Below are 22,432 nucleotides of genomic sequence, written 5' to 3'. Positions count from 1 at the left end.
CGCCGCGGCGTCGGGCTTAGTGGCGGGCTCCGTTCTCACGCGGGCGGAATTTATTAGCTGTTTATTAGACTCTATTGAACGCCCCATAAACGTGGTTCTAAGTTGTTTAGGAGGAGAAAAGCAAAAGGACGCCTCCCTTTATCCCTCGCCCAGCGACCAGGGGGCGGCTCTGACAGTTGGCAGGCTTGCCTAGAGGCCGCCGGGACCTGCTGGAGCACCGCGGCCTGCGCTCGTGGAGCAGCTGCCGTTCCTGACACCGGGTTAGAAGTGGTAGTAACCACCAGGAAAAACATCCCTCTGCCCGTCACCCTCCTCACTTCCTACCCTATTGGACAGAACCGAGAGGACATTGGTTAAGGCCACATTTAACTAATGGCAAGAGTCACAGCAAGAATCCAAGCCTCTGGTTTTGATTTTTATTGTGTCTTCTATGAGATATGCACACCGTCCTCCTCAGGACAGATGAGGCCAGGCCATTCTTTCCTCAGGCTTGCTTGCCCAACCATACAATTTATATGACCTGACCAACCTTATCTTTTTCTGTACCTTCACCAGAAAATGAGTGCAAGTTAGGTCCGAGTCTGCACAGCAGACTTGGCCATCTTAGATTCAGAAGAAACTCCCAGAGAAAGGAAGGATCATTGGCAAAATTAACCCCTCCCAAACTCCTTTCTCAGGGAGGAGGTATCTACAATAGAATTATTGAACCCCCATTTACACACCCTTCTCCAATCTCATGTTTTGAGCCTTTTAATGATATCCCCAGTTGGTAGTGACTGTCATCTATCTAGAACTTGCCTTATGCTAGACACTCGGGGTTATGTTTTACTTAGCCCTGTTTGGTAGGTACTCAGTTTCACTGAGGAGGAAACTGAGGCTGAGATAAATTATCAAGATCACATGCTAGTATGTATGTCCGGAGTTAGCAAGGGTCAATATCAGAATTTGAACCCAGGGCTCCTGAAGCTCAAAAGTAGACACCCTTGATTCCTTCCTCTTTTCATACTCAATTTACAGCCAAATCCTACCTGTTAACTCTCGTTTCTGTTATCACTATTGCTATCCTAACTCCAGATCCTACTGTCATTTTTCTCGTTTATTGCACTCTCCTCACCTTTTCTAGCCCAGTTTGCTTACCACTGCTAGGCTAATTTTCCTAAACTGCACATCTGGGAAATAACCTTGTGGTTATTACAAAACTCCCAAAGGAAAGCAAATTTGGTTAAGGGAAAAGACTATGAAGACATATGGAACCTCAGAGAAATAAATTAAGTACTCAATTCATCTGTTATTCTGCCCTGATTTAAGCCAAAAAAAAAAAAAGGTCATTATGGAGAAGAGTAATCTAAAGCAGGAGCTTGGTATGAGAGGTGTTTACTATTATGTTGTGATCATTCAAAATAGAGAATGAAATTATTCATGGGTTTCCTTCCATTTTTATTTAAAAATTCAATGTAATAAATATTAAATAAGCTTTTAAAAATAAATGTGTCAATCCTTATTTTTAAACACCCTGTGTTACTACTTTGAAGTGACTCCATTTATGACTCAGTACTGTGAAGATATAGTTTAAGTTAGATGGTTATATGCAATAATTATAAAGTAGGACTTTATTTGTATTAGAATATAAATTCAAATATGTAAATCATCTAGAGCTGAGATACAATACCTGAAGGCTGGAAGAATAAATTTAAAAACATCTGTTCAGGCAGGGAGCCCAAAGAAGATGGTTATAGTATACCAGTTGACCTTGGGCAAGATCCTATAGTCCAGGCTTCAGCTAATCACTTCCTATTTCACAACTATACCCAATTGAGTAGATTAAAAGCTTCAAATGGAAGAATCAACTGTTATAAAAATGTCCATTTTACCCAAAAGATTGAACGTAATTCCAATAAAAAAAATTTCAGCTAGGTTCCTTTTCCCAAAAAAATTGACAAGCTGATTTAAAAATTCATAAAGAAATGCAAAAAGTCAAGGATAAGCAAGTCATTCTTTAAAAAAAAAGAAAGAAAATGAAGGGGGGCAGGTTGCGAGGGTAGCTCAGTGGTAGAATTCTTGCCTGCCATGTGAGAGACCTGGGTTTGATTCCTGGCCCATGCAGTTCCCCAGAAAACAAAGAAGCAAACAAAAAACCAAACAAGCAAAAAGAAGAGAAAAAAAGAATTCAACAAATGATGCTGCAATAAAAGAATACTCACATGGAAAAAGAATGAAATGTGACTCCATCATACAGTATACAGAAAAAAAAAAAAGGATTTACACCTCAGAGTTCAGGACCTATTCTACAGCTATAGTAATGAAGACAAGACAGTATTATTGAAAAGATAGAAAACCTGGCGAATGGAACAGAAAAGAAAGTTTAGAAATAGTCCTACACATAAATCACCTGATTTATAAGAAAACGGACTCCGAATTGCACTGTGGGAAGAAAACAGCAATAAAATAGGACTCCTATGGATACTGCCTAATAAGGACAGTATATCACATAATGGTGACACACATTGGAGGCATTCTTCTTAAAGTTAGGAACAAGACAAGGATGCTCACTGTCACCATTGTCATTTAACATTAAATAATGTATTAGAGGTTTTAACCAGCACAGATTAGAGAAAGTTGGTAGAGGTATAATATTTAGAAAAGAATAGGCAAAAAAGTATCACTATTTGCAGGTGATATGATAGTACACCTGAAATTTAAGATTGTCAATAGAAAAAAACTACTATAATCTCCAGAGAATTCAGAGTCGTAGGATATACTATTAACTTACAAAAATGAATAGCTTTATCTATACAAACAGTAATGGATTAAAATATATAATAGCAACAAAGATATTAAATACCATATATAAACCTAACAAAAAAAGTGCAAAACCTATTTAATAAATTCCCCTTTTTAAAAGCCATTCTGTTTCTGGTATGTTGCATTCCGTCAGCTAGCAAACTAGAACAACAGTTATTTGAAAAACATAAAATTGGATTGATATCTCTTACCAGATACCAAGATCAGAGGTGCAAACATAAAAAGCAAAGATGTAAGCAATAATTCCTTTATAATCTGGGAGTAGAAAGAATTTCTATCACTCAAATTCCAGAATCAATAAAGAAAAAGATTGATAAAGGTGGTGCATAAAAAATTAGTATTACTTAATGAGTAAAGTATTCTTGCCTGCCATGTGAGAGACCTGGGTTTGATCAAAGAGTTTCTGCTTTAGGTGATAAAAAGTTTTAGTAATGATAGCATAACATTGTGAAATTAATGCCACTGAATGGTGCACTTTAAAATGGCAAATTTTATGATATACACACACATGTTACCATAATATAAAACAAACAACCCAATAAAAAAAACGGCAAAATATTTGAACAGACTCTTCACCAAAGAAGATAGACAGATGGCAAAATAAGCACATGAAAAGATAGTATCATTAGTCATTAGGGAAATTAAAATGAAAACCACAATGAGGATGCGCCACCAGTACATACCCCATCATTTCAAAAGAAAAGAAGAGTGGACATCAAATGTTGCACTTTCGAGGTACAGTGGGGTGTGGATTTATCTTTCCATCTAACTAGATAGCAAAACATTGTATTTATTATGCAATAACACTACAGCTGTGCTAAAGGAATACAATCATCAACTTTATCAGACTAAGCACTCATCACATTATTCCAAACTCACAAGAAAGCAATGGTGAAAAAATTAGAAAATTTAAAAACAACTCTCATGAAATCAGATTTTCTTCATAAAAATAAAAACCAAAAATGAGGACGCAACAAAGTTAATCTTTTGAGTCACTTGTTAGCTGAACAAGGAAAACTGTTTACTGATGGCAAGCTAATTGTCTTATTAAATTGCAGCAGCTGAGAAAATGTGTCCAGAGAAAATAAAATTAAGGCGATTACACCTTTGGCAAGAAGAGTTTCTCAAAGAGATGAGAACACTGGGAACAAGATCAATAATCATTTACGAAACAAGGCAAGTGGTTTTGAATGTTTTTTCTCAGCTCTTAGTGAGCCCACAGTTGTTACTAGGACTGCTCAGTTGTTTATTGAAAAAGTGAATGCCATGTTTGAAATGACTGAAGAATTTGCCTCTATGAATAGTCTGTGTGGAATAATTATAATCAAAGACATTTTAAAAGAAATTGATAAATGTAACTGACAACGAAAAAAATAAAATGAGGAAGGCTGCATGTGATTTAGAAATCACAAGCTAATGTTTTGTTCATACCATTTAGCTGTGTATGCAGAAATAAATTACATCACCGAATAACGTGCAAGTAATGAGACATAAGCAAAAAGTTAATGGCCCCATTCTTCAGCTAGAGCAAACTAAAGATTTTGGAACCTTCCTTGTTGTATAGATTTACAGGATATTTAAATAGAATAGAATAGCAGCCATTACAAACTAAAAGCCTCTTGAAAACAAGAAAGTCTGAATACCTTACCTAGCAGAAAACAACACCAACAAAACAGGATTTACTAACAACAATGGTTGTCTGTTGATTAAGGAATTTATTTCCTAAAATATGCCAAAAGGGCAACCACATTGACAAAGACACCGTTAGGTTTTTTCATATAATACTGCTATAAAGATCTTCCTCTCATTTTAGTCCAGGCAAGATGTTCCCATCGATGTGTATGATAAGGATGGGATGAGATGGAAATCAAGAGATAATTCTATTACCTTAAAAGCTACCTGTGTGGTTTCCTGGCTGCCAAAGCAAATACCATGAAATTGTTTGGCTTAAATAATGGATATATTTTGGCTCAGGTTTTGAAGTTAGGAGAAATTCAACTCATGGTGTGATCAAAGGGTTGCTTTCTCCCAGAAGCCTGCAGCATTCTGGAACTGTCTTGGTCCTTGGCTTTTCTGTCACTTAGCTATGCACATGGTGGCCTATCCTGGTTTCTTCCTTCTCTTTTGGGTTCTGTTGACTTTCAGCTTCTGGAGATTCCCTCTGGATTGTTTTTTTCTACTATGACCTTCCCTATAAGGCTTTCCGTAATAGAATCAAGACCCCTCCTGATTCAGCTGGGCCACATCTTAACGAAGTAACCTCATCGGACGGTCCTTTATGCAAGGGTTTATACCCACCGGAATGGAAAAAGTTTAAGCACATGTTTTTCTCGGGTGCATAGCTGCAAACCTCCACACTAAGATCAGATATTCTAGAAGCAGAGCTTGAGATGGACATTCTTATGAAAGTGCTTTATCCTTCTCAGGAAGAGACTGAGAGAACTAGGATAGGGCAGAGGAAGAAAGCAAAGCAAGATGTGGCTCAGCTGGGATGTAGCTTCTGCCTGACCCCATGGAGAGCTCTGGAACAGCCACAGAGTTTGTTGTCACCTTGAGGCAAAGAACAGATATTTATACCCCTGTGTCAGCCCGACATTAGCCTAAGCTAGGCCCAGGTTAAGGATGCAGGGGGTACAACCTTCTGGACAAGGAAAGTGCTTCAAATAAAGGGGCAGCTGTGAGCCCTTAGCAGCCAAAACTCCCAGCAGCTTGAGGAGTTGTACCTGCCAAGTGAGGGTGACCTGGGCAGGGCATCCATAGCTGCAGTGGCTGCATTCATAGATCCAAGTTTTCAGGGCAGTTTTTTCTTGTGATTTTGTGAAGATGATACATATAAAAAATATTAGGGAAAAAACTATGCATGTGTGCTTGGAGGAGAGGGCCAGATTTGTGAAAGTTATCTAAATACTCATCTTCGTTGTAAGGAATGTCAAACTGAAAAAAGAAAATCAAGAAGTAATAATACAAGCATGCTATGTAGGAAAATACATATAAAAATCAGAAGAATAATTTGAAATTGTTGAAAGTAGACATGTGGAATGAGGGGAAAGGGGTCACAGAACACAGCTTCCTCACAATGTTGTGTGACTTTTTCAGCCAAGTTTTACCTTTATTTGATTTTTTATACTATGTTTATAATTTAGATTTTTTAAGGTAAAAGCTCAATTACTAAAAAAAAAATCACAGAGAATCTAGAACAGTTTATCCATATCTATTATCTACCCAACCAGCTAACTATAGCCATTGTGTGTTATGCACATGTATGTGTTAGGGATATACCAAAATTTAACTCTAGCTTCTTATTCATTCAACATCTATTTATCTTAGATTTCAGCCTTGCCCTTTAAAATGTCAAAGACCCAAATACCTATTTTGGCTCAGTTTCTAGCCACCGTGAAATTGTGTAATTAATGCTCAAGCAATCATGCAGGTTATTATCATATCTAATCAAAAAATATCATTGTACTTATTAATATCTTAATATTCACTTTTTAGTATAAACATTCTAAACATGAGTAGCAAGAAATTTTGATGTCCTTTACATGCTGACATTTTGTCAGCTGAAGTCTATATGTATATTATTGTTAGAGTGAAGTTCTAATATGATTTGAAAGCTAGTAAAATTTATGTTCAAAGCAGTAATTATAGGGCAGGCCACAGTGGCTCAGTGGCAAAGTTCTCGCCTGCCATGCTGAGACCCTGGTTTGATTCCCGGAGCCTGCCCATGCAAAACAAAACAAGGCAGTAATTACAGCTTCTAAGTATTTAAATAAAAAGGAATATTCGCTTTACGTGTGTATAATAAAGAGTATATTTTAAGATGGTATTAGAACACTAGGAATTTGATTAAATGCAAATTAAGCCCCCCCCACAAACACATATTTAATTACGTCTCATCTTTCTTTGCTTAAGATCCTTTGATGATGTCCCATGGCACTTGGGCTAATGTTAATAGAGCCCGCACTATACTGAAAGGTCTGGCCAACACTCATCTCTGCCGTGCTACCTGATTAACACTCTTTCCTCTCTGGTCTCCCCAAAGTCCTCCACAGGGACCTTGCACACCCTGTCCTCACAATGTGGAATGTTTTCACTGGTCTTGAGCACTCAATTCCTGCTCACCTTTCAGCTCTCAGCTCAGTCATCATGTCCTCAGGGAACCCTTCCCTGAACTCCCTAACTTGGTCAACCCATTATAGGTTCCTATTGCTTCAGAACCTCTGCTTCTAGCATTTATTACGGCTGAAATGTTATATGTGGTTTGTCACCATTTGATAGTCTGGGATTGAGTCTGTTTTTACTCGTTATTTGATTCCCAGTGGCTACCACAGTGTCTGGCACACCTTAGAGGCTCGAAAACATTTCATTTGTGAAAAGGAGAGAGAGAAGGGGCTAGAAAGGAGGGGAAAAAATATAGACAGATCTTAGAATTAAGGATAAAGTATTTTGAAGCTGAAGGAGTTATTTCAACAGCGTCTCCACTAGATGGCAGCATGAACACACAAGAAGAGGTGAAAGACTGCTTGATCCAAAATGCCTTTTGGGTGATGAGAACTCTGAGCATTCTCACTGTTATTCTTTTTCCTCTATTCACATCTATCACATATGTCTTATTGTTAATCCGTTATTCAGTATATCAGATAGAAATACTTTTTGTCTGCAAGTAAAAAGAAAAAAATCCCAACAGTGATTTAAATATGTATATGTTATTTTTTTCATATGACAAGAAGTTCAGAGAGAGACAACCTAGGACTGGGATGATATATCAAGCTGCTCAATGACATCCTTAAGAAATCAGACTGCTATGTTCTTTCTCCACCAATCTTGGTATCCCTGACTAGAAGGCAATAATCCCACACTGCAAACAAGTAGAAGGGTTGAGAAAGGAAGACTCGAAGCATCAGAACTGGTCCACATGGCCATCCCAGCTGAAAGGGAGACTGGGAAATTTAGGACTTGAGTGCTCCAGCCTCTCCAGTGAGGGGTAGGGATGGGTATTATGCGAGTCAACCTGAGCCTCTCCCACACTGAGGGAACCCCTTCTGGGCCTCAGTGAAGTTCCTGGAAACAAACTGGAGAACCTGGAAAAGTATCTAGAGAAAGGACATAATGGTTATTTAAGGTGTAGATGAGACCCAAGTGGTTTCAGTAAGACAGAAGTAGCTTAACTTGGAGAAGAGGCCCTTACTGCCTTCACCTGCAAACCCCTATTCAAATTTAAATGCTGCTCAGGTTTTCCTTCCAGCAGGAAGCCTTTTTTTTCCAAGTTCTTTTCTCGTTTTTGTTTTAAAGTTTGTTTTGAGATATAATTTGCATACCATACAATTCACTTTAAATTCACTTTAAAAGTGAACAATTGAGTGGTTTCTAATATATTCATAGAGCTCAACCATTTCCACTAAATTCAGAGTATCTTCATTACCCCAAGATGCAACCTCATACCCATTAGCAGTCTCTTCTCATTCTCCTCTACCTCTAGCCTCTGGCAACCTTTTTTGTTTCTATGGACATGCCTATTGAGAACATTTCATATAAATAGAATCATACAAAATGATGTGATCTTTTGTGATTGGCTTCTTTCATGTAACATATTTTTAAGGTTTGCCTATGTTACACTATATATCAGTATGTCATTCCTTTTTATTGATGAGTAAGATTGCATTGTATACATATGCCACATTTTATTCACCCATTCATTAGTTGATAGACATTTGGGTCATTTCCACTTTTTGGCTCTTAGGAATAATGCTGCTATAAACATTCATTTAAAAGTTTTTGTGTGAACATGTTTTCAGTTCTTAGTTATATAACTTAGTTATATTGCTGGATCATACAGTATATGTTTAATATATTAAGGAAGTATCAAATGATTTTCCAAGGTGGCTGCACCATTTCAGCAGTGCATGAACTGGGATATTTTTTCATTAGTTTTAAAAAAAATGTGTAAATAGCTGTAATCATTTTAATGAATGATTAGTTTGAAATGACTTGTTTTATGACATGCCCAGCATGAAGTGGCTGGCCTGAGCTTGCACAGAATGGGATATGTTGGGTTTCTTTTTACATGTGTACACAGGAAGGGAAGAAATGGATTAAAAATGTTTTTTCTATTATTTAGTTCTCATTTTTAACTTCTAAGATTTTATATTTATAATGTATACAAGATACTTGTGTAGTAGTAAATGTGCTTAATTTATTAAGTTTGGAATTAGTGAACAGAGCAGCTCAAGGTGGATGGAGTTTTAAAAAATTATCATTTTTTTATTCTAACATCTGCATCATGTGGGGGTATTAAGAGGCAACTAGTATTAAAGTTTGCCAAGGAAGTCCTTAGGGCTTTTACAAATTCCTGGATTGAAGTGACTAAGACTCCATGAGCCTCCTGCACCCTCTGATCTTCCTTTCGTAGTGCCATTAGATGCCTCTTCCTAACCGCCCAGAGAAAACTGTGATGTAAATGAATATACTTGAGAAAAGGCTTAGAGAACGCTTATTTCCTTTCCTTCCCATCTAACTCCTTCTGATTCTTTAACACTCAGTTTAGGCATCCTTTCCACCTTCCTAACCCAGATTCCCAAACAAAAGTAGCTGAATCTGTTTATTTCTATCAGCTTTTAGTACACAGTACTGATAGAGTTTCCTCTATGTCCGTGTCACCTGATAGTGATCTCGCTGAGGGCAGTTTTATTCTCCTCTGTGGCCCTGGTCCCCAGGAGCATAGGTCCTGGTGAAGCATGCACAGTACATTCTAATTAATGAACAAATGACTTTTCAAAATAAGGACATTCTGCTTTAAGTAAACCAGATGCCTGGCAATCCAGCAAAGCTAAACTAGAACATGGTGACTCATCTTCTGCAAAGACTGAATGAATGAAAGAATGAAGTATTCACTGTATGCCAGTCAGATGTTAACTCATTTAAACCTAACAACTACTCTGCGGGACATATACAACTGTTATCTTCAATGTACAGATGAGGAAACTAAATCATGAAACGCCCGACTTGCCTCACATCATAAAGTAAGTAGAGGACCAGATGAATCAAGTAGAACTGAACCTGAATTCTACAGAGGCAGAGCCGACATCAGTCTTTTACCCTTGCATAATCAGGGCATAATATACATCTACACCAAGAGTTCAACAACTGTTCATTCAATGAATTCATCCAGGTGCACCTGACACCACCTGCCTGTTCACAAGCTATGAAGGTAGGGAACTCCTCAGGGCATGTAGCTCCCTGACTCATCTTCCTCATTGTTCCTCTGCCTTCCTCCCCATATTGGCTCAAGCCCCAGCTGGCATTACTAACATTTTGGTTTGAAGAGCACGAGCTGTGGGTATGCATGTGACAAGAGAGCCAATATGTAAATTAAGAGGAGATGATTAAGGCAAACAAAGGAAGGCTGTGCTGAGATGGGGATGGAAATAAGCAATGTGGATAACATGAGAGCTACCATCCACTGGAGTCTTTCTGTATACAAGACACTGCTCCTTTTGATCCTCACAACCCCATCTTCTAAACATATCTCTCACCACTTCCACATTGACCTAATAACAATGCACCAAACATTTTCTAAGCATGCCAAATTTTGCACCTGTTACTGTCTTTAACTAGCGCCTGTTTCCACTCTCACCCAACCTATCAAAAATCTTACCCAGTTTTCAAGAACTGATTCAAGCACTTCCTATCTGAAGGCGTCCTCATTCAATCATTAGAACTGTTCTTTCCCACCTCTGCATTCTTATACCATGCTATCACTCATGCGGCACTTTCTCACTGTATTGCAATTATTTGAGTACGTGTGTTCTTTCTCTGTGAGGTTGTATACTCCTCAGAGACAGGGACAGTATTTAATATATCCTTATATTCCCTGTGGTTCTTCTATAGAGTAGGCATTTAACACTTGCTGAGTAACACAAACAGCGCCAACCTTGTTCTTACTGCCACTGCTGCAAGAAAAGGATTAGCAGTCCAACCCTATCCCAAGTGATACTGAATAAAGCCACCTTCCCATATTTTCTTCATCAAGCAAAGAAACATAATTGGCTTCAAAATGTACCAAAACAAAGCTCCAGAGTGATTCCTAATAATCAGTCATCCCACTGGCAAACCATGACGACAGCAGTCAGCCATAAAATAACCTGAGTCTTATAAAACTTCTGCAGAAAATCTCACATTCCCCATAGTTTCCTAAGTTGTCCCTGATGTCACTTCTCAGGGAAGGGAAATGAAAAGGGAGCTGAAGGCCTGTGAAAATTTAAGATTTTAATCAAAGCTTTATTTAAATAGCTAGCAGCTGGTGGCTACTGCACACTCTTAAGGCTGGAAATTTGGTCTCCCTATGATTTAGAACAGTGATTCTTATCACAAGAAACATGATATATAAGACATCATCCCCAAACTCATTTATGAATACTAAAGTAGGTGAATGGTGTTAACACACTAAAATAATTCTGGCAAATAAAAATGAAGCAGTACCATTATAATGCCCTGATTTAAATTCCAATGCTTAGAGCCAGCAATTTTATTTCTCAAATGCTCCTCAAATTCATCCACCACCCACTGCCACCACCCTAAAGCAAGCCACCATCAGCTCATGCCTGGACAACCACTGAAGCCTCCTCACTGGTCTGTTTCCTTCCTGGACTCCCTCCAGGCTATTCCCCATACTGCAGCCTGGGTGATGGTTGGAAAAGAGCACCACATCTTTCACTGGAAAACAACTGATACCCTGTGTACAAGCTGCTCATTAGATTATAGCTAGAGGTGGTTCAAAGAAACCCTCATTTTGCAAATGAGAAAACCAAAGGCCAAAAGAATAGTAAAACTGTGTGCCCAAGGTCAGACAGAACTGAGGTTGGAATTAGGAATTCATGATTGCACAGATAGGCTTCATTTCAATATCCTGCTTCTCCCAGATGTGTATCTCAGTGTGGTCAGTGGAAGACAGATAAAATTGTTTAGATCAGTCTAGAGTGTGCTTTCAGGGCTACAAAATATTAAAATAGATCACCAGGAGACAAGGGTGGGAATCCAGACTAAACAGATGAAATTAAGTGTCTCTTGCACATGGATTTCTTGTATCCCAGCATCGACTTCCTCTAGCCAACTAGAGGACAGGGACGGCATTCCAGATCCAGGACTATGTGATCCACATGGGGCGCATAGGATTTCACTGGCTGGATATGCAGGATTTGTGTCTTCCATGGGTTCCTGTACATCCGCTGAAGAAGAGTGGCAATGCAAGTTTCTGCAGATTCTGCCCACCTTCGCCACTCTGGCTTAGCAGCTGTTGCCAGCATTGTTCTCCCAGAATCCCCGGTAGTTTCATTTTTCCATTGGTTGGTGATAATTTGCACAGGATAAGGCCCATGCTCCTTCTCCTCCATTACACTGCTTCCAGGAAGCTGGAGGTTCTTCCCTGGGAAAGATTCCACATTTTGGTGGATATGCAAAATGCCTCCAGTATCCTGTCGCAGCACTTGGCAGGCAATAAGCCAGCCTTCTTCAGAGCTGGGAATCAGCCCCAGGTTCACCCTGTCTGCAATATTTGACAGCTTCAGCTTCCTGTTATCCCCAAAGTGTATTTGGCACCGATCTGCTACTCCATTGATCTCGAGATTTTTTCTCAGAGCAATTACAGCATGGGGGTTCCACTCACAAGCATGGACGAAGGCAGCACCAGCATGAACCAGGAATGGCAACGTAAAATAACCAATCCCTGCATAGAGATCCACCAGCACTTCCCCAGCGCAGGGCAGTGATGCCACTCGCAGTTTCTCAGTGATGTTTCCGAAAGAGAACATGCACTGGGTCACGTCAAACTTATATCGGATACCATTATCCACATGCTCTACCCAGCCATGGTCGCCTAGCAACAGAGTCACAGCAGGCGTTCGCGTGCTGTCGGGTGCTACCCGCCTTCGTCTTCCTAAACGCTGAACACCAAGTGCCGAGGCAACAGTCTCCCAGAGTTCTGGTTCCAGGTTTTTCCACTGCTCGGCTTGGAAGCAGTCCTCACTCAGCAACAAGAGGTCGCCATGCTGCTGCCAGGATTGGGGCAAATCAGCCTCCAGCTCAGCTGTCCACGTGACTCCCCGGTCCTGTACCCAGCGACTCACCTCAAGACACAACCTTTGGGCAGGTGAACAACTCATAGCCTTCTTTGAAGGTACAGGATGTGGAAGCTGCGTCAGTACACAGGTGCTGCCTGGGGCCACGCGATTCCTCAGCTCCCGCACGTGCTGCTCAGGGAGGTTCACGCCCAAAACAGGTATCGCCATCGTGCCATCCGGCATCTTCTCCACACGGTGCAGTCTATCCAGGAGTTGCTGCTTCTCGAGATACTCCCTGTATCGCTGGGTAAATCGAGGCTCAGTCACAACTGCAACCACCGCCTCAGACTTCCCACGTTCCGTCTCCATGTTGCAAGCACAGTTAGCATCCTCTCGGGTCCTTTCGACAGGCACAACGACCTCTCTTCTTAGAGGCGGTTCACCACCGTCGCAGCAGGAAGAGCGGTGCACCCACCGTCGCAGCAGGAAGAGCGGTGCACGCACCACAGCAGCCGGGTCGGAAGTACCGTAAAACTAACAGGCCGGAACTAAATGAAGCTGACGCGACTATTGGCAAATGGCGTCGTCGCTGTCGTGGTGAAGCCGCTGCCGCCATCTTTATTGTGGCCAACCGTTCCCAGCATCAGCCCAGCGCGAAATTCTCAGCAAGGAATTCTATGGTACAAAAGTCTTCAGATCAGTTGGTATCCTCCAGAAACCACATGCGCTCTCTTCTATGCTATTCACGAATCTGAAGAAGGACGTGGAATGATGGGCTAATTTTGGAGAAAGGCTTCCCACAAACTCTTGCTGCTCTCAGGTCTCCAGGCGCAGAGACCGGGAATGAAAAGTCAGACCTATCGTCTTCATTCCCCTTTCTTGCATAGATGGTCATATTCATCTCACTGTCTTGGGATCCAAGAGACAAGTGTTTGGAAGTCACAGAATCTGAATCCAAGTAAATCATTTCATCTCTTAGAATCGGAATCTTTACCTGTAAAATGGAAATTACCTTCACTTCCTCAGAGAATTGCTATAGTGAAGTGTCCAGTGACTAATAAAGAGTATATACGCAAAAAAGATATAATGTAACGTATTGGTTAGAGAGCAGACGCTAAGAAATGCTTTGCTATAACTAATAAGGACAAAGTGAATATCCCTGTAAATAAACTCAAATCATTGAAAAGAAGGGTTGTAAAGAAGCCCCATTCTTTCTACCTATCTCCCATCATTCGACAGATTAGGATACTGAAACCTAGAGAAGTTCATAGTGATTGAAGGCCCAATTATTTTTTTCTGGTCCATCTGTATAGGAGGGACAAGGCTATATTTAAAACTCTGGTTTCTCCATGCCTGTTAAATATCAACCAGTGTTGTTCTTTCTTTTCTTTTCTTCTTTTTTTTCAGTCTTGTTGATGCTAAGTTCCTGAGTCCATGGAGGAACCATCTAGCAGAATAGTGTAAAAGACCCTGCCTGTCCCCCATATATGCTTGGGACTCACCATTTCCTTGTGTGCTGACTCACTGGTTTCCATCAGGAAGCTCTTGGGAAATTTTGTTTGATGGCTTTCTCTGGCCACCAGAATTGGCTTAGCTCATGTACAGGGATGTTCTGAAATGGGTAATTAATATCCATGTCCTGCACTTTCAACTTTCAAAACCTCTTCTTTGGTCCTTCATCTTTACTGATATTCCCAAGTTCATTTCTCCTACTCAGATTTCCACCCTGATATTTCAACACCAATACCATTTTTCTACTAGAAATCTCAACTTAATGGGCAAGTCATACTTAATATAGCTAAAACAGTTTACTTTTTATACCCTCTCCCATATGTAAGGCACCACGCTATCATTACTCATTTGTTCAAGCATACAGTTTAGAAATTATCTTTGAGAAACCCCTGCCCTCCTTCAGCCATTTAATAGTCAGCAGCCATGGCCTCTACTTCCAAAGTATATATTAAGTTAGTCCGCCTTTCTTGATCTCTTCAGCCACCTTCTGGCATAGATTACAGAAGCAGCTTTCTCGCTAATCTCTCCTCTAGGACTCTTGCTTCCTTCTTTGTTATTATCCACATAGCAACTAGGGTGAGAGTTTTTAATACATGGTTTCTGATCATATCCCTCCCTTTCTGCAAAATGCTTCCTGCACCCAGTATTCAAAGAATAAATGCCTTACCGTAGTCCACCAGACCATGTACGGTCCATCTCCTAAATCTCAGCCTAAGATAGAACTGTTTCCAAGGCTCAACACACTCCAGGCACACTGGCCTCTCCTCTTTCCCTAAATAGGCCAAACCTTTTCTCCTGTTCTTGCCTGTGCACCTGCTGTTCTCTCTTCCTGGAACACCCTTCCCCTAGATGATGTAAGGTCCAGAGATTGGTCTGAAGGTCATCTTCTCAGACAGACCTTTACTCTCAAAATGTGTGATTCCCCTCCCTCCAGTGTTATGTCTATTTTGACCCCTTGTTAATTTCTTCTTTACTTCTCATTTGCTATTTATTTGTTTAATCTTAAATATCTGTCTCCCCCAGTAGCAAATAATTTTCTTATGGGCAGAAAATGGTCCCTTTCCCTTCACTGCTGGATCCCCAGTGTTTTGAATAATTCCTAAGTCATTGATTGATAAACAGTTATTAAGGGAACAACTGCTCTGAGCACCAAGAGACTTGAATATGTTCATACAATTCAGCAGTAACTCAATTACAGGGGTTAGAAACGGTTCAGACAAAATTGATAAAATAGCCCTTTCTGTTCTATTTAAACCTGTAAGTGAATGATTAAATGAATTATGGTACATACTTTAGATGAAATATTATATAGTCATTAATATGATGATCACAAGAAATTTAATGACACTGTAGGCTACTCTTTATGCACTATTAAGTTGCAAAATACATTTTTATGCTTTTGATGGTAGTATACTGTTTATGTATATAAACAAATTTATTAGGGCATGTTCTAAAGTGTGAATATGGTTTCCTGTATGCGGTAAAATTATAGGTGATTTTAAAAATTTTGTTCTTTTATCTAGTTACTATATGTATATAATGAGCTAATGTTATTTTTGTATCTTAGAAAAATCTATGATTCAGTAAGGCAGTTGTTTTCTGGGTTCCATACAAATGCAAGCTCCCTTTATTTTACTACTTGTAGTAGGGCATGGGAGAAGTCATGTCATACAAAGTGTTCATTTTCTGGGAGGTTTCCTTCTGTTTCCAAGTCATGCTGATAACTTGAGACAGTAATGTAGTATAGACTTTGACCTAAATCGCACCTTACATTTAATCTGAGATAAAATATTGGGGGATATGAATTGAAAGCTAGCTTAAAGTTTGAAGAGTTGGAAATGGTCCTTTTAAAAATTGCAGATTTACAAATAAGTCATACTTGTAGACAACCACCTTGATTCAGAATCACTCAAGCACATGGCCTCACTTTCCCCACCAGTTCCATTATTTGAACCTATTAAAAACAGAAGAAAACAAAAGCAGCCAGCAAGGACAGAAATCAACAAGTTTGTAGGACAATCCGTGAGATCAGATGTAGGGAGGACAATTACTTGGGGAAAGAAGTAGGTCAGGGAACTTAACTGGGAGGGGAGGGGAGGATGAGCAACCTACTTTGTCACCAATTGCTGCTGGGATGATTTCATCCCACATTAATCTCATCAGAGAGACCCCAACTGGCGATGTGTTTGTGTTACTACCTCCTCTTGATGAGATACAAAGACACTGAAGATGTTGGTCCATCCACCAACTCCCTCACAAGAGAGGCTGGAATCATTCTTTATGGGCTCTTCTCACCTTCCATGTAGGAAGGAGTTTCTGAATTGGGTTGAGTTGGCCGAGTGCACAACAGCTTTCTCCCGCGGCTTGAGAGATCTTGGAACCCAGCATTAAAGGGGAATGGCTACTTTTCCCTTCTTTCTCTCTTCCTACCTTTCCACACTTTGCTTGTGGCATCTAGTATGGCTTTCCTTTCCACTGGGTGTCTCTTCACTTGATCATTCATTTTAGCATTCCTTCAGTATTTTTTGGAACACCAACAATTTGCTACCTGCTCACACATACCTACGCCCCTGACCTCCTGCAGTGCTTTGCTAGCATGGAGAGTAGATTAATTCATCCTTCTCTTGCATTTTGAAGACTACATTCTGGGCTTTTCCTTCTACTTTATTGAATGCTTCTCCTCAAAAGTATACCTGTCTAACTGAGGAATGGAAGGAGGAACTATGGGTATACATACCATGGACAACTGAGTGGCCACAAGTAGGAATGAAGTTATGAGGCGTGCAACTAGATGAATGCACCTTAAGATCTGCATGTTGAATGAAATATCAGGACAAAAAGCACATATTATCATGCCTCAATCATAGGGACTAACTATAATATAAAACGTCAGTGAACTAAAGTTGAAAGCATGGGTTATCAAGTTGGGGCTTATTGTAAAGGCTCCTAGCTCTTATAGCAGTCACATATATTTAGGAGGTGTAATTGTTAATTCTAAACTCTGAGATACTAAGCTGTTGGTATATAACATGGTCTTTCCCAGAAACTTTGGGTATTTATGTGACGCCTGGGATTTAAAGTTAGAGCTCTGAAGCTATGAAAGTCAGCAGTACTCCATACAGGAATTGTTTAAAAAGTTGAAAAAGTGATCATAGAGTAGAGATATGAATGAAGCTGATCTGGATAGGACTAAGGTATATCAGAAGGCTGGGTAAAGGATGATATTCTCTATGTTTTAAAACTTCAACTTCTTTGTGAGACTAAAGGGAGAGATGTTTATTTGGTGCAAAGTTGATATTTTGGGTTGTGCATTTCCTAATTCAACTTGTATGTTCAGTTTAGTGGAACACAATAAATACATGAAATCTTGAATAGGGCATGAGATTTTGTTGGTTTGTCCAGGTTAATATGATGTCCTGATAAATCCCAGAGTGATTTGGACCGTGAATAAAGAAGTATTTGCAAAGCCCCCTCAGACGAATGGGGAGAAACGAGGAAATATTCAACTTCCCCATTTGGAGAAGTTCTGATACTCTTGCAAGCAGTGGGGACAACCAAATCAATAGGCTGAGCTCTCGATCTTGAGGTTTGCCCCTATGTAACTTATTCCTGCAAAGGACAGGCTAAGCCTACTTAAAATTAGGCCTCAGAGTCACCCCCAGAGAAACTCTTTTGTTGCTCAGATACGGACTTTCTCTCTAAACCAACAAGTTAAGTAAACTCACTGCCCTCCCTCCACCACGTAGGACATGACTCCGAGGGGTGTAAATCTCCCTGACAACGTGGGACAGAAATCTTGGGATGAGATAGGACCCGGCATCAAGGGATTGAGAAAACCTTCTTGACCAAAAGGGGGAAGAGAGAAATGAGAAAAATAGAATTTCAGAGGCTGGAGATTTCAAACAGAGTTGAGAGGTTATCCTGGAGGTTATTCTTATGCATTATATAGATATCCCTTTTTAACTTATGATATATTGGAGTGGCTAGAGGGACGTACCTGAAACTGTTGAACTGTGTTCCAGTAGCTTTGTTTCTTGAGGATGATTGTATAATAATATAGCTTTTACAATGTGACTGTGTGATTGTGAAAACCTTGTGTCTGATGCTCCTTTTATCCAGGGTATGGACAGATGAGTAAAAAATGTGGATAAAAATAAACAAATAATGGGGGACAAAGGGTAAAATAAATTGGGTAAATGAAAATACTAGTGGTCGATGAGAGGGCAGTGTAAGGGGTATGGGATGTATGAATTTTTTCTTTTTTATGTCTTTTCCTGAAGTGATGAAAATGAAAAAAAAATCACTGTGGTGATGAATACACAACTATGTGATGGTCTTGTGAGTCATTAATTGTACACCGTATATGGAATGTTTGTATGTTAAGTTTCATCAGTAAAATATTTTTTTTAAAAAAAAAGATACCTGTCTACCATTTTTCCCCATTTGGCATTTCCTAGTTACCTCAAACTCAACACTTTCAAAATTAAACTCAATTTGTGTCCTGCTCACTTTTCTTTAGCTCATGAGATGCCCCTGCCAGTCTCTTAATTGCTCATGTCAGAAACCAGAGCCTTTTCTTTTACTTATGCCTACCCCTTGCCCTCGGCTCTCAAAACCAACCCATCTTCATTTTCAATGAACTTTACTTGTGGCATAATTTCCCCAGGGAACCCCCTTCTCTTATCCCCAGTGATACTGCCCTATGCCGGGCCTCTGACTTTTCTCACAGCTTTCTGAGAGGTCTCTCTGCCTTTGCTTATTTCACTAGTAACATACTTTATTTGAATACCTTCTTTTTATGTGAATGTATTTGAACAAAAAACCAAGATAATCAAGAATTTTTTCCCTAAGTTTTACTTATTATATAAAGTGCTGCAGTCATGTTATAAAGCACATTATATTATGCCAAAATTAATAATTCCAGTATTGTCCATTGACTTTGAATAATTCATAGCATAATACCTAGACTTTGAGGATTTTTATCCTTTAGATTTATAAAGACTTGAAGAAGAATGGCGAATTTTAACAAAGTATCTTATATGAAAAGTTCTTATGTTAACTCTTTGTAGATGGTTTTAACAAATATTTTCTATGTTATAGAACAAAATTACTAAATGAATTAGTTTTATATGGGGATATAAAACTTATCTTTTTACTTATTGACTTGTGGTATTTTATATGTAAACAGGAAAACGAATACTCGAATTCATGTGTTATAACGAGAAAGCACCTTAATTTTGCCCAGCTGCCCACTGGGAGCAGTGTTTTCTTTGCTCATGCTTGAAGAACCAGTCAGTTCCTCTTTCTTCTTCAACACACTGGTTATTTAGGAGTGCATTGTTTCATTTGCACGTGTTTGTGAACTTCCCAGATTTCCTTCTGCTGTTGATTTTCTTTTTTTAAAAAATATTTTTATTGAGATATCTTCACACACCATACAGTCCCTCCAAAGTATACAATCAATGGCTCACAGTATCATCATATAGATGTGTATCCATCACCATGATCATTTTTAGAACACTTGCATCACTCCAGAAAAAGAAATAAAAATAAAGAGCCCATACATTCCATTACCTCTTACCCCTCCCTCTCATTGGCCACTAGTATTGCAATCTACCTAACTTTTTGTACCCCATCCCCTCCCATTATTTATTTATTTATCCTTTTTTTTTTACTCATCTGTCCATAACTTGGATAAAGGGAATGTCAGCCACAAGATTTTCACAATCACACAGTCACATTGTAAAAACCATATACAATCATCTTCAAGAATTAAGGCTACTGGAATATAATTCAACAGTTGCAGGTACTTCCCTCCAGCCACTACAAAACACCATCAACTAAAAAGGAATATCTATATAATGCATAAGAATAACCTCCAGGATAACATTTCAACTCTGCTTGAAATCTCTCAGCCACTGAAACTTAATTTTGTCTCATTTCTCTCTTCCCCCTTTTAGTCAAGAACACTTTCTCAATCCCATGATGCTGGGTCCCGGCTCATTCCTGGGAGTCATGTCCCACATTGCCAAGGAAATTTACAGCCCCGGGAGTCATGTCTCACACAGAGTGAGCACAACTCACCCTGCTGAGTTGGTTTAGACAGAGTGGCCACATTTAGGCAAAAAAAGAGGTTTTCCAGGGGTGACTCTTAGGCATAATTATAAGTCGGCTTGGCTTCTCCTTTGCAGGAATAAGTTTCACAGGGCTTGGCTTATTAAATTGGTTGCCCCAATGCTTGCAGAAATATCTTTTTCAGATGGGGAAGTTTAATATTTCCTCCTTCCTCCCTTGTTCCCCGAGGGGACTTCGCAAATACTTTTTTATTCTCTGCCCAAATTACTCTGGGATGTATCAGAGCATCATAGTAACCGGCACAAACCAAAAAGATCTCACTCCTTATTCAAAATTTCATGTAATTACAGTGTCTGAATAAACTGACCATGCAAGTTAAATTAGGTAGTATGCTATCAAAAATATAAATTTTACACCAAATAAACATCTCTTCCTTTGGGCTCACACAGAAGTTGAAGTTTTAAATTATAGACCATGTTATCCTTTACTCTGTATTCTTGCTTACCTTAGTTCTATCCAGATCAGCTTCATTTATATCTCTAGTTGAAGTCTGATCACTTTTTCAACTTTTTAACATTTGCTATATGGGGTAATGCTGACTTTTATAGCTTTCAGAGCTCTAACTCTGAGTCTCAGGTGCCACACAAATACCCAAAGTTCCAGGAACAACCAGGTTATACACAAATAGCTCAGCATCTTAGAATTTAGAAATAAAAGTTACAACTCTAAATAGATGTGAGTGCTGTAAGAGCTTACAATCTAGGAACCTTTACAATAGTCCCCAACCTGATAACTGATGCTCCCAACTTCAATTCTCTGAGTTTGTATATTATAGTAGTCCATATGAGTTGAGGCATGATAGTGTTTGTCTTTTTGTTTCTGATATTTCATTCAACATGCTGCCTTCAAGGTTTGATCACCTAGTTGCATGCCCTACATCTGTTATTGATTTCTAATTTCATGACACTGTAATTGGAGAACATATTTTGTATTATTTCAATCCTGTTAAATGTCTTGTTTTATGAATTACATATGAGCTATCCTAGAGAATGCTGTATGTGCACTTGAAAAGGATGTATATTCTTTTGTTGGTAGAAGACATGTTCTATAGATGTTTGATAGTGGAAATAGTTTCTGCTCATGCTCAGGTAAGACAATTCTGTGATCACAACCATGATCTCAATTGCAGAAACCAGAATCTCTAGTCTGCTAGTTTGGAACTGTATGTATCTCAGAAAATCATATTCTTAAAGATAATCCATTCCCATGGGAGTAAACTTATTATAAACTGTACCATTTGATGAGATGACTTCAGTTAAGGTGTGGCCCAGGTTGGTTCTTAATCCTCTTGCTGGGGTCCTTTATAAATGGAATAAATACAGAGGGGAAGAAAGAAAGCCATGGAAACAAGAAGCTGAAAGCAAAAAACCCAGAAGAGAAAGGGAGAGACCAGCAGATACCGCCATGTGCCTTGCCACGTGGCAGAGGAGCCAAGGATCACCAGCAGCTGGTCCTCAGGAAGAAAGCATCACCTTGATGATGACTTGATTTGGACATTTTTCTCAGCCTCAAAACTGTAAGCTAATATATTCTCATTGCTAAGCCAACCCATTTCATGGTATCTGCTTTCAGCAGCTTAGGAAACTAAAACATCTAATACCATGTACTAATGTAACGTATGGTCTTCTTTCCTTCCCTTGTACTCAACATACTCCCTCCCTTCCTGTACTTTCTTGGGCTCCTATCACTACCAAGAAAATTCCCTAACCTATTTATTCCAGCTTATCCTTCAGATCTCACTCCTTTTCTAGGCTCCTACCCACCCTCCCAACCAATCAAATTCCTACCATGGATTCTCATAGCACCGTGTTCTTTTCTTATAGCAATTTCCAGACATAGTTTGTCACTTGTTTGATTATTTGATGACTATCTTCCCCAAAATGTATATGTTTCAAAGAGAGAAATAACTATGTCCCCTCCCTTCATTA

General features: G+C 39.3%; 1 protein-coding gene across 1 annotated transcript; it reads right to left on the bottom strand.

Moving 5' to 3' along the window:
- Positions 1-11,058: 11,058 nt before the first annotated feature.
- On the bottom strand, positions 11,059-13,391 carry TYW2 (tRNA wybutosine-synthesizing protein 2). The gene has a single exon (XM_077167606.1). It carries the CDS (start codon positions 13,224-13,226, stop codon positions 11,904-11,906), a length of 1,323 nt encoding a protein of 440 aa, XP_077023721.1. The 5' UTR covers positions 13,227-13,391; the 3' UTR covers positions 11,059-11,903.
- Positions 13,392-22,432: the final 9,041 nt, after the last annotated feature.

This window comes from Tamandua tetradactyla, chromosome 6, assembly GCF_023851605.1.
Source record: "Tamandua tetradactyla isolate mTamTet1 chromosome 6, mTamTet1.pri, whole genome shotgun sequence".
Classification (NCBI taxonomy): Eukaryota; Metazoa; Chordata; class Mammalia; order Pilosa; family Myrmecophagidae; genus Tamandua; species Tamandua tetradactyla.
The sequence above is the reverse complement of the archived record's forward strand: the minus strand, read 5'-3'. Positions and strand labels throughout refer to the sequence as shown.

Coding starts and splice junctions, on each gene's coding strand:
- TYW2 (XM_077167606.1), bottom strand. CDS start 13,226: ATGGAGACGGAACGTGGGAAGTCTGAGGCGGTGGTTGCAGTTGTGACT.